Source organism: Dendronephthya gigantea, unplaced genomic scaffold, assembly GCF_004324835.1.
Source record: "Dendronephthya gigantea isolate DGI-Jeju-01 unplaced genomic scaffold, DenGig_1.0 000018F, whole genome shotgun sequence".
In the NCBI taxonomy this organism is placed as follows: Eukaryota; Metazoa; Cnidaria; class Anthozoa; order Malacalcyonacea; family Nephtheidae; genus Dendronephthya; species Dendronephthya gigantea.
This window is the reverse complement of record NW_021163028.1, coordinates 2,150,503-2,162,622: the sequence shown is the minus strand read 5'-3', so window position 1 is coordinate 2,162,622 and position 12,120 is coordinate 2,150,503. Positions and strand designations below refer to the sequence as shown.

The window sequence follows — 12,120 nt, the reverse complement described above, 5'->3', positions numbered from 1 at the left end:
AAGATGAAAGTTCGGGGAAGGCCTACAGGGGCAGAATTGACAGCAATTGGGCTTCCGAAAAGACGAAAGATCAGTGGTAGAAAACCAACTTTGTTCATCAATAAATCTCCAACAGATGAAGCAAATCACAATCGGCGTATTGTTCCAGTACGAATAGCCACTTCGTTATTTTTATTTTAAAAAAAGGCAAAGCAGGTAATATATATATATATACCTATAAAATAGTATTTGGTAGCCATGTTAGATCTACAATGCAAGCTTTTTGCATGTCTTTCACCGCTATGAAAAACTTAAATCACAAGAATATCTAATTTTGGTTTTAGCTGAAAGTTCTTATTTGACATTAAAAGAAACATCACATTCTTCTCCCACACTGTTGTGATGTTTCATGTATAATTCACGCCTTTTTTATAAAACATTTTGGAACTCATGGAGCTATCAAGTATAAAACTAAATGACATTTAGCCTTCGTTTGGCTCTATCAAAAAACCTAGGAGAGGTTTCTTGCAAATGTTTTTAAAAACTGTTTTGTCTCTTGCAAATGTTTTTAAAAACTGTTTTGTCTAGAAATTTAAATAGATTTAACATTTCTGCAAGCGTTTGTAATACACAGCACCTTAGGTCAGTTGGAAATATAGGGAAAAACTTTGTCAGTGATGCAAATCACAAGATTTTTGTGATTAAGTTGCACAGCACCGTCAGCACATAAATCATAGCTACATTTTTTACAGTTCCTTTCATTTCTCAAAAAATCTTATTTGCTTTACCTTCTTCACTTGAATTGACTTGAACATGCTTGAAGTTCCACTATGAGATGATAACAAATGTTACAGGTTTTGAAATTCTGGAAGCTGACCATATATTCAGCTTCGATGCTTTTTTCCCATATTTTTCTGCTTTATGAATTTCATTCTGCCAACTTGCTTTCATCACAAGACTTTCATCATTGTACTCTCTGTGGCTACTGTAATATAATGGATAAAAAGAGTTAATATACATGGTACTTAGTTTCCATCATCACTTTATACTTTAAGCAAAGTTTACTGTATTATTATATTCTCATTATGGTATCTGTTACATTTCTCACAATGCAAAACACTTGATAGGTCATTTTAGATGTCTTTTTATTCCTTAGCTATGCAGTGAAATAAGTAGCAAAAAATGTATTGTGCATAGGTGGAAAGAGATCAACCCATGGCAGAAATTGAGGAGGGGGAGGCTACCTAAAATGTAAAGTTTAACAGCATATAATTTATGTATTATGTAAACTTTTTTGGGGGGAGTAAATGTATAAAGGACTGTTGTTAAAGAGGGAGTAACTCCTCTAAAAAACATAGACACCCTATTTAAATCAGTGAGATAATGTTCTGCATTTGGTGAATGTGCCTGGCAGTTTGGGCAGGTGAAAAACTGGAAGCCAGCTAGAGAGTTTGGACATAATTTTGACAAGAAATTCAAAAAGAATCTTTGAAAACAAATTGATGACATTTAGGGCTGATTTTTTTCTAAGGAGCTGGCAAGTGGCAAATTGTTTGAATGTCACCTATTTGGGCAAAAATAACTAAGAGACTTGTGAAAAAGCCAACCTTACCTTACAAACAACTTCAAGCATCTTCACATTCATCTTGGTGTGCCACTCTGAGATGAAACCACAGGAGACTGTGACAAATATTGTGAACTTGAACTAGCCGAGGAAGATGGCCTACTACTTGTCTTTGGCTTAGGAGCTTTCGCTAGAATTCCTGGCATCTCTTTTTTTTCATCGTATGTTTTAAGTATCTCATAGAGTTTTAAAATCTCCTGGGTAATTTCCAAGATTTTGTCCATGTCCACGCAAAGTTCTTTGAAAAACTCACTAGGATCTTTATTTTTGACAACACAAGTCATGTAAATGGCCGCAAGAGAAATTTGGTAGGGAGGGTAGAGAAGGCAAATGTCCGTCCTCAAGCTGTCATTAACAATTCGCCATGCTAAGGAGAGAAAACTGTCGTCTTCCGGCATTTCTCTGACATATTGAGTTAATGACCGATATGGGTGATATAGGATTAGACAACAGTTCATTGTTTCGAGAATAAAAAATTCACATTCATAGACCTGAAAATAACATAAGGGTAAAATTAATATCAAACAATATGCAATATATTATTTTTAATTGTGCATATTTTTAATATGGATATTACTTTAATTGAAAGAACTGTGAATCACAATGCAGTGCTTATATTTGGTATATTAACTGATCCCACAAAGGTAAGTAAATAAAGACTAAGGGTAACAAATAAAAGATACAATTAACATATATTTTTGCCAGAGGTTGAAAGGGTCTTTCGAGTGGAATTATACACACTTCAAATTCAAGCCAGGAACAAGGAACAGTTGATGGAAAAATGAGTCAACTGTCGGTCCTCCCGCAGGAATCGAACCTACGCTTTTGCTATGCCGGTGCAATGCTCTTGCCACTGAGCTACAGAGGTAGCTGACAAGACTAAGTGTGGTTAATTGAAGTGTGTATAATTCCACTCGAAATTAAGACCCTTTCAACCTCTATATTTTTGCCAGCATTTCAAGATTTAGTGTGCCAAAAAGTTACTATGTGAAACTATTATTTGTGGTTTGTGTTATTTTAGAGCTGATTTTGTTTAACCTAACCAAACTACACATTTTATTCAGTGTGTGTATTTTTAAACTTTAAAGATTGCTGACATACAGAGGTTACTGTAATATGTACCTCATAACCTCAATCCCAGTCGGCCAGTCCCTGAAAAATAACAATTTTAATGGCCATCGCCAAATATCACGGTTATGTAACACCCTTTACCTTCCCCACCGACCACTCCTTCCCCACCGCTGAAACGTTTGATCTATTTATTCTAAAATTATACTTGTAAATAGATCTAAGCTCCTGTTTTTTTGTCGTGGAATGATCGTAGATACATATTGAACAAAAAATCTGGATACAGTTCATCATACCGCAATTATATGTCTAATATTCTATAATAAAACGAGTCACGCTTAGACGAATATTAACTAGCATAAACCAAGCAAAAATACAAACATACCTGGTTAATTCTGTATGGATATTCACAGTTGAAGACAGCCATAAATTTATTCTTCAGAACAGTGGCGCAAGTTTGAATCAATCTGTTATTCGAGATCACCCCATTCTCCTCCACTTTCGATGCTAAATACAAACAGGTCGGCGCCAACAGCAGCGGATCTATGTTCTTCAACGAGTTCTTCGAGTAAAATCTCTTGAAATACTGCGTTGCGGCCGCTATGACTTGTTGACGATGCTTCAAATGTTCGCCAAGCGCCTGAATGAAGTTCGCAAACAGGATGTGAATTTTCCGATATTCTTCTTGAGTTAGATATTTTAAATCCTCCTGTCGGCCGGCTGAAGTGACAAGTTCTTCTTTCGTTAAGAGCCAGTATTTGTAGTGAGTGGAAAGCCAAAAATTCGCAGCCATGTTGTTGTTTTTAAAACTCGTCGTGCAGTGAAATAACACGAGGTGACCCGGCCGCTCAGGTCAGTGAACGAGCAGTGAACTGGTGACGAGGTAATTCGATTCCCCAGAGCGAAGCCTGCGAGCTTATTCTTTCTCAGAGGGTGAAGGGAACTTGTTAGAGACAGGGACTTAATTGAGAGGGGGCTTATTTAGTCATCCATAAAATCTCGGATTGTTTTTCCTCACTAAATCCAAGTTTCGAAACTAGTTACGGCACATTTCACAGTCATAATGCACTATTTCTCGTTTTCTCTTTCCCACTTACCACTTTGGGAACACGTTACACGTACCGGAGCGGACACCTTGGGGACGAGTTTGAACTTGTACTTGCCAGATAACCGGCTTATTTCATCAATTATGAAATACATATTTTATTACTACACATTCTATTTTAACACACCACATTAAAATTAGTTACGTATACTGAAAACACCTAGTAGGCATCAGGGATGCAGGGAACTTGATTTAACTATTTTAGGTCATGTAAGAAATGGCTATTATGGCTTTCTCTAGGGGAAAGGTAAAAAGGCTCCTACATCGACAAAAAAACTTTCACAGAAAATTACGTAATGTTACGGATTACGTTATTACTCAACAACCATTTTTTTTAAAATTATTTTAAGCCAGTGTTCTGGGAATCAAACCCAGAAGCCACACACGCGTTTTTATCACTATTAACCAACGTGTTCTGGTTACGCCCCAGACACGGACACTGTTTTTAAAAGACCAAACAAAAGGAGAGAAACCGGAGTTTCACTTGCTTCACTGCTCCACCATTCCAAACAGTCGTGTTCTTCCTCAACAAAATCTCGACAGTGGGGCGTGCAAGAAATTTAAACAACATAGTCTTAAGTGTGTCAAAATGCGAAGGGTTTTCTTAAGAGAGGTTTTCTTAAAAGAGTTTTTAGGCAAGAGCCGGTACATGTACCATATTAACCTACAGTTTAAACACAATATCCCCAGAAAACCCTATTTTTCAATCCAGTTATCATGCAATGTAATATGCCATGTAATATAGGAGGTATATATTTTCCTTCTTATATACAAACTTCATCAAGTTGGTCAAAATGATTAAATTACGCTTATTTGAGATTCATGTTTGAGATTGACTGAATTTTCAGAGCTTAATTATACTGCAATCCGAAAAATTAATACAAACAAGGGAAACAGAAGAGTGCTAGTGTCTAAACATCCGATAATATTTTTTACTTCATTTCAAATCAATAATTCGAATTTAAAAAGTTTAAAGATTACAGTGTATAGTTTTTGATGCCACTGACAGACGGTCCTTCGAGACGGTCGCATTATAAACAGCCTAAATAGATAACTTATATAATCATATATACACTCTGGATTACCTTCGTATTAATCTAAAATTAGGCTAATACGAATTCTATAATTTTTTTCGTTGCGCGTGCACGTCGACCGTAATAATTGCAGGTTGGTTACTCTAATTTCAACGTTAGCTCAACAAAGCCAGGTGGTCTTATACAAAGCCGAATATAAAGATTTAACTTTTTCATTGCCATTATTCAATTGTTTCATTGTTCCATTGTATTGCTATGAATACGGATGGAAAATTTTATAACGTTTTTCAAAGCAAACGAAACTATAGCTACTAGTTCTTGGACTCATGACTTATTAAAGCGAACTGGACAAAATTGAAAGTGCTTCACTCCAGCTAAAAGAATCCAATTCTTAACGTCCTTGCAATGTCGTCTTATCCCAATCTCGGTTTCACTGCTTTTTATGTCCTTTCGCTTTGAGCCCGTTGTCTGACCGACTCGCGGCGCTCCTGGTAGTACACGCAACACAGCAGCGTCTCGAACTCGCCTGCGTATTGCTTGTTTGAAAAACAATATATGGCGGGATTGAGGCACGTGTTCAGGAAGGCCAGAATGATCAGCCCGTCGTGGAGTTTGTTCCGTAAATCGACCAACCCCAGCTGAAATAGGAAGAAGTAAAATTGATCCGGCAGCCAGCAAACTATCACGATGGCCGACGCAGCGCAGGCGATTCTCGTGAGCCGTTTCAACGAGGTGTTCGAACTTGACTGCAAATATCTGCTGAGACCCGTTGTAGAGTTGGAGTTGGTTTCATCTTGTCCTGCCGTTGAGGCCGATTCGCGGTCGTTCTCCACAACGATTGAATCGTTCCTTCGTAAGTCTACCAGCCTAGGAATAATCCGGATTACTTGTTCTTTGCGTCGAAGTATGATTTTTGAATAAACAAAGATCATCAATATGGCGGGGAGGACAATCATTCCTACATTGGATACACGGATATTAGATGTGGAAAATGAGTAAACGAAACGTTTTTTGGAATTGATTGATTTTTCGTGTGTGCGATGCATCTGTGGTATCAAAAAAACCTCTATTTATATAGAACCTCTATACTCAGAGCCCACTCACATGCGTGACGTCAAATATGTCCCTCGTTCCAGTTTCCTTATTACCACGGACTTGTACCATCACAGACCCCAATTTTGAGGCGTTCAAACCCGCCAAAAATTCTTTTACCATAATACTCGGACACATGCATGTGTACTTTCAATGGTGTAAAAATCGCACTTTGTGTCAAGGGCACTTTAAATAAAGGGCAGAATACTATCGCGCATCGCATTTCATTTCATCTCATCTATTGTGCATTTGTTTGCCAGAAACCTTTCGGCCTTGAAGCTTTTATCTGGCCGCAAGGGGGGAATTAAGTGAGTCAGCAAGTGATTGGGATTCATGATGATCGTTTTGGCAAGTTCCCATGAGGTTTCAATCACACTGTTTCAATCAAGTATTTAAATAAGAGTCAAATAAGCTATGAGACACTCTGCCTCTTCAAAGTTTTGAGAAAGTTGAAGTGTATATAGTGCATGTTGCATGTCAGTTTTTGTGCCAACCTTTTTTCCAAAACGATTCTATGACACTTTGCAAATTGGTATGCTATCGTCATATCTTTTGGAAGACGAATCTAGCCTTATCTAGGATGTAACTGTAAGGGATAAAAGAATCACCCACCCTTTACGTTAAACTTTTAAGCTTACTGCTGATATGAAAGTCTCGTTCCCAATTTTTTTCTGAACCTGGTGTGTTTCGATTGACGTACCTGTAAATGTGACCACTGCAATTATTCCGCCACTTGTTGTGGTATCAAACTTATTCCATCGGCAAATGTAAGTTCCATTGGCATTGGCATTGCTCTGCGCCAAATGGTTCACGTTGAGCGCCGTATTAATCTCAAACCCGAAGCCTGCAATCCATGGAAGCGTTACCATGATCACGATGGCTCTGACCGACGCACTGAATCGTTTATACGACACTGGCCTGAAGACGGCAAACCATCGGTCGAAGGCTAACATTAGGCACGTATAGATAGACGTGATGGCAAGGGCGAACGGAATGTATCTTGACCAAATGACGCTGCAATACCACCGCCCCAAAATCGTGCTCTGAGGCACCCTATAAATGTTTGATGACTGCACAAATCCGGGCAAAACGAGGATTCCGATTGCGGTTAGGACGTCCTGGACGGCGAGGGCCAATAGCAAGCAAGAATGAACCTTTTTCAACCAATCACGCTTCTTCAAAAGCAACATAACGACAAGCAGGTTGCCGACCAGAGCGACTACGGCAATGACAGTCAAGAAAATATTAACAATCATCTTCAGGAATGGGACGTGCGATGTGGTATATATAGTCTGTTAAAAGAGAGACCGTTCCAAACTACTACTAAACAAACTTCGATCGAGATATTTATCTACGATTGAAGTGACAGCAGAATTGAAGTGGACGTTTTGTGACCATGTTTTCTTTTCAGCGTTTCCCCTATCTTTTTTCGCGCCAAGGCTTACCGTTAAATCAACTTTAATTTTCGATATGAATCGTTAATAGGATGAGAAAGCACTTTTATCTGCATTTAATCAGCACCTTCGTTTGACATCCAATTAAAACTTCTCCCTGCCTTTTTGGCGCGTCCCGCCTCGGAAATGCTTTACCGCCGGCCGTTTCGCGAAATTCAACGAGACTCTCAAAAATTAGCAGCTTAATACACACGCAGGAAAGACAACATCGCGGAAAGGACTACCCTAGCTTATATCATATCGATATTCCACGGAGATTCTTATAAGATGTATACTGATGCAACATCCGCAGCTTTTATTTAAATTGAACACTTTATATCACTTTGCAACTTTATTGCAAGCTGCAATATCTAATCTATCATTTATATTGGTAATGTAAATATAATTAATTTAAATTTTCTAAATTCATAGGCCGACGTCCATCCACTTCCCATCCATGCAGAGACAGCAGTTTGCAGTTTGTAGCACTGGGTGGCCATTAATTGGTCTTTTTGGGTTTTTATATTGGAAGATAAAAAGCTACCGTCAGCTCGTTTTTCACTATACGCGAAATTGTTCGCGCGCTTATCTTAGCATGCACTATATCATATTAGATGCTGTACATATGCATCGACAACGCACGTCGCGAAAAAATCATGACGAGTCAAAATGCACAATCGCATGGTAATTTGACTTGAAACTTTCCATCACAATTATTTTATTATCTCTGAAATAGAATCACGGAATTCTATAATTTCCCCCACATTAGAGAAACTCACTCGTTGTGAGCAACACAGCCGGAGGCCGGTTGTACAAACTACAAATTTGTGTAATGAAGGGAAAAGTATAAGACTAATTTTTTTATCACGAAATAAAACAAATTATATACTTATAGACATTATTACAGCAATATTGTACACAACAATATGCAACTGCACATACAACGTATATTCAACAATTCAGAGTTCATCAAAGAAAAATTGCTCGTCCGACTCCGTGCGGGGAAAAAAACAAATAAAATTCGAAAATAATGTGAACTTCATATTAATTTTCATTAACATATATATTTCGAAAGCTGGTTTTGCCGGAATAGACTTGACTTTACCGCTGATTCAATAGCATCTCTCGTTCTAAAATGATTTCTCCAACACGGTGAACCTATCTTAGGTTGAATCGGACCTGATTCTTAGTATTCTGGTTCGGTTTATAATACTTTTGAAACGTATTGGAAGCAGGTGGTGCGATTATCACCCACTTGTGTTGCAAGGAAACTAAATGTGGATATTGCATGCGAGAATTGCAGAAGGTGTTCCATTGAGTCGTCTTTGAAATTCAAATTACCATAATAAAGTGATCTGATTGTTCTAAAAAGACGAAAACTTGTCGTATTTACCAGAGAAGCAATTAATGTTAAGGCGATTCTCCATTACGTCTGCTCCGCGCGGACGAAGAGCGCTTTGTTTTTCAGGCCCGTCACGGTCGCGTCGGCTTATTTTTAAAGGCCGCTTCGCCTGCGCGGAGAAAGCGGACGATAAGAGGGGACAGGCGGGGGGCGTGCCCTTGCCCCCACGACTTTGAGATGTTTCCTACAGGGGTCATGCATGTATCTCATAGAAATAGTGAAATATGCTGGAGGATTGCGATCGAGGAACCCTTCCCGAAATTAGACACGTTTTGCACAGCTATCCTGAACTGTGCGTTCTGTGATACTCCTAGGGACGGTTGTATCAAGCCCGTTTAGCTTAAACGGTGGATACGTCTTGATACAACCGGCCCCTGAACAATAAATACACGTTGCTCTGTCGTTAACTGAACCGCCATTTCTTCATTTTGCAATCGGGGGGGCTCTGGAACACAATTTGTGCGAAACACTGCATATTTCTGAGCGTTTTCCGATCGAGTGCCATTAATAGAAAATCTTTGTTTCACAGCTCGCTAATTGATTCGAAGCAATCATACTTGTCAAACTAATTCAATGTAATATGGCTTTTTGGGACCGGACATCCAGACCCAGTATAGATGATCAATCGACGATATTGACTGGAATTTCCACTTATCTAATTTTTACTTATCTCAAATGTGTTGTGCCTTTCAGGGAAATAATGATACAAAACGTGCCCTTTGTTGTCATGCACCAGGCTCTTACCGGGAGAGAATAGAGGCAAATCCATAGGTCAGGAACAGGTTAAGTGGTCACCCCCCTTACACCTACTCAATGCGCAAAAATGCCAGTGCTCTTATTTGAAAGTAAAAGTGCTTTAGTTATAATAATCGCTATCCCGTCAGTGTGGCACAAAATGGTAGTAATGCCGATGCATGTTTAAGGTTCGTTAAGTCCCGTTTACACTTGCAAATTTTTACTTCGATTTTATGTGCGATTTTCTTCTTTTGATAGATGTGAACGAGTGAATTAGTTACTGATGTTCAAATAAGAGCTCTTATATACATCAAAGCATTCGTAACTAATTACTCGTTCACATCTATCAAAAGAAAAAAATTGCATGCACATAAAATTGCAAGTATGAAACGAGCCTTTAGGGAGAGACTACAATACATGTCAATAAATTAAAATTTGTTTTTTCCCATATATACACAATCATTACATTTATTCTTTGTCTGTATAGTTTACTATTTATGACACATGTCAAATGTGGAGGAAACTTGATAACTGATATTCGAATTTGACCGTTATATCTCATCGAAGCTTCAGTCTCGAGTCCCTCCAAAGTTTTCGTATTTTTAGTAAATGAATCTTTCCGGCTTACGATGCCCTCCGATGTTTTTTTTAGCTCTGTTATGTAATTTATGCATGCATGCAATCTACATCAATAAACGCAGCACTGGGAAACCTAATTTTTTAAGCTCTGTGAATAATTTTTTCGTTAATCATGCATGCACATAGGGGTGATAACTTTGTACCCAGTTGCAACTTTTGACAAATCTGTTCCATGCGTTTGACCGCCGGAAGACAAGTTAAAATTCTTTGTTCTAATTTCTTTCGCTTTACGTTGTTTAGTTCAAGGCTTCTTCTGTGCTTTCCATTACCTTTCATACATGAAACTTGCTAAAATTATGCCGCTCCTTCCAAATTATGATCGACGGCGGTCTCTTCAAAATTCGACTCTTGTGATTGGCGACCATATTTGCAACACAGTATAAGCTTGAACTCTTCCCTGTACTGTTTGTTGGAAAAACTGTACAATAAAGGATTCAATACTGTGTTCATAAAGGCTAGAATAACCAAAAAATCGTGCGAGGGCGTGCCAATCTCGACCACCTCTAGTTGGAACAGGCAGTAGTACAGTTGGTTCGGCAGCCAGCACACGATCACTATCGTGGACGCGGCACAAGCGACGCGGTTGAGCCTCCTTAAATGGGCGAATGATTCTGTAGAATTTGCTCCGAGACTCTGATTCCTGGCGCGATTAAGGCCTCCATTGGCCGGCCTAACTTTATTCGATGAGCGTCTAAGTTTGATGATTATCATCGTGTAAGCGATGGTTATCATTATGGCTGGTACCATGATCAGGCCGAAGAAGGTTACCAAAGCGATTGTTGTTTTCCTGGAAGAGTTCTCTGTCTGCCTCCAACTGCAGACAAACGCACCATCGACCTCGTCCGAGCGCACATTCAGTACGGCGGTTACTTCCAAGCCGAAACCGGCAACCCAGGGGAAGATCAGCATCGTCGCGATGACCTTCGCCGAGTTGCTGTATCGCCTGTAGGACATTGGTTTCAAGGCGGCAAACCAGCGATCGATCGTCAGCATCACGCAGGTATATACCGAAGTGATCGCCAACGAGAACGGTATGTAGCCGGACCATATCACGCTACAGAATACCTGACTCGCTGCTTGTCCGTCAGGCGGACTATACACTTCGAGATCTAGCACAAATCCAGGTAGCACCAACAGCCCAATCGTTGTCATGATGTCCTGGATTGCCAAGGCAAGCAGGAGGCACGTGTGAGCTTTCTTTAGCCATTGGCGGTTCTTTATAAACATTATTACCACAAGAGTGTTCCCAAATAATAGCGCAAGCACGGCTATGACGGCGAGAAAAACGGAAAGAACGGCCTGGGCCATGATTATATACAGAGGCAGTATTAACTCGATCTCTTCCAATGTTCCGTGGCCCAGTTTCGACGGCAACAATTCGAAAACAAACTTTGTAATACCGTCAAAGTCACCGCTTTGTTTCAACGATTCAAAGTTTGTATAAGGAATTAGCGAGCTTTCTTTAAATACCTCGTAATGACTTCTTTAAACCTAGCTTTGTATATGCACACGAACAAACTTCGACGAAATAGGGCAATTTTAGGTGATATAACTGATATTGTGTCTTCTTCTTTTTATGTTCAAAGTATATATAGTTTAACTGGAATAAAATCTTGAATACTCCTTATTTTGTCACCGCACTTCGTTGCAAAACTTTTCGCCTCATTTATATTTAAACTGTTCGAAACAATGTTGGTTTGAATTCACTTAATGCACGATGCCTGATAATCAATTCTTTTATTTCTGTTTAGTAATATTTCCGTTTAAAAACGTTCCAATTATTTGATTCCGTTTTCGTTTTCCGTCTTGATTTCTTCTTTAAATTTTTTCAGCTATAACTTCCTCTAATAGAAATGAACTGGCAACTTTCTAAATTTGGAACAGTTTTAAGCGAGTTAATGTCAAAGCTTTGCTCTACTTCTGACACCTTTGCCTTTGGTCTTTGCTGTACTTGCTATTTGACGGCTTTGACGGAGGCTCTTAAGATGAAAAACCTCACTCAGTGTCCT

General features: G+C 39.0%; 3 protein-coding genes across 3 annotated transcripts; all 3 read right to left on the bottom strand.

The window, feature by feature from the left end:
* Positions 1 to 883: 883 nt before the first annotated feature.
* LOC114520867 (cyclin-C-like) lies at positions 884 to 3,492 on the bottom strand. Its single transcript, XM_028541211.1, has 3 exons — positions 3,057 to 3,492; positions 1,592 to 2,094; positions 884 to 964 (listed from the first exon to the last, which is right to left on the bottom strand). The coding sequence occupies exons 1-2, from the start codon at positions 3,462 to 3,464 to the stop codon at positions 1,621 to 1,623; spliced, it is 882 nt and encodes a 293-aa protein (XP_028397012.1). The 5' UTR covers positions 3,465 to 3,492; the 3' UTR covers positions 884 to 964; positions 1,592 to 1,620.
* A 1,718-nt stretch (positions 3,493 to 5,210) lies between these two features.
* Positions 5,211 to 7,628, bottom strand: LOC114520926 (somatostatin receptor type 2-like). The gene is made up of 2 exons (XM_028541275.1): positions 6,603 to 7,628; positions 5,211 to 5,768 (listed from the first exon to the last, which is right to left on the bottom strand). The coding sequence occupies exons 1-2, from the start codon at positions 7,156 to 7,158 to the stop codon at positions 5,251 to 5,253; spliced, it is 1,074 nt and encodes a 357-aa protein (XP_028397076.1). The 5' UTR covers positions 7,159 to 7,628; the 3' UTR covers positions 5,211 to 5,250.
* A 2,294-nt stretch (positions 7,629 to 9,922) lies between these two features.
* Positions 9,923 to 12,110, bottom strand: LOC114520902 (somatostatin receptor type 2-like). The gene has a single exon (XM_028541249.1). The coding sequence runs from the start codon at positions 11,417 to 11,419 to the stop codon at positions 10,406 to 10,408; it is 1,014 nt and encodes a 337-aa protein (XP_028397050.1). The 5' UTR covers positions 11,420 to 12,110; the 3' UTR covers positions 9,923 to 10,405.
* Between the last annotated feature and the right edge of the window lie 10 nt (positions 12,111 to 12,120).

Bases quoted from the DNA above. Each gene is read 5' to 3' on its own strand.
- LOC114520867 (XM_028541211.1), bottom strand. From the start codon at position 3,464: ATGGCTGCGAATTTTTGGCTTTCCACTCACTACAAATACTGGCTCTTA. The intron at 2,095-3,056 runs GTATGTTTGTAT...TGTTATTTTCAG, and splicing joins ATCCATACAGAATTAACCAG to GTCTATGAATGTGAATTTTT.
- LOC114520902 (XM_028541249.1), bottom strand. From the start codon at position 11,419: ATGGCCCAGGCCGTTCTTTCCGTTTTTCTCGCCGTCATAGCCGTGCTT.
- LOC114520926 (XM_028541275.1), bottom strand. From the start codon at position 7,158: ATGATTGTTAATATTTTCTTGACTGTCATTGCCGTAGTCGCTCTGGTC. The intron at 5,769-6,602 runs GTACGTCAATCG...TATCCAATGTAG, and splicing joins TGCAGTGGTCACATTTACAG to GAATGATTGTCCTCCCCGCC.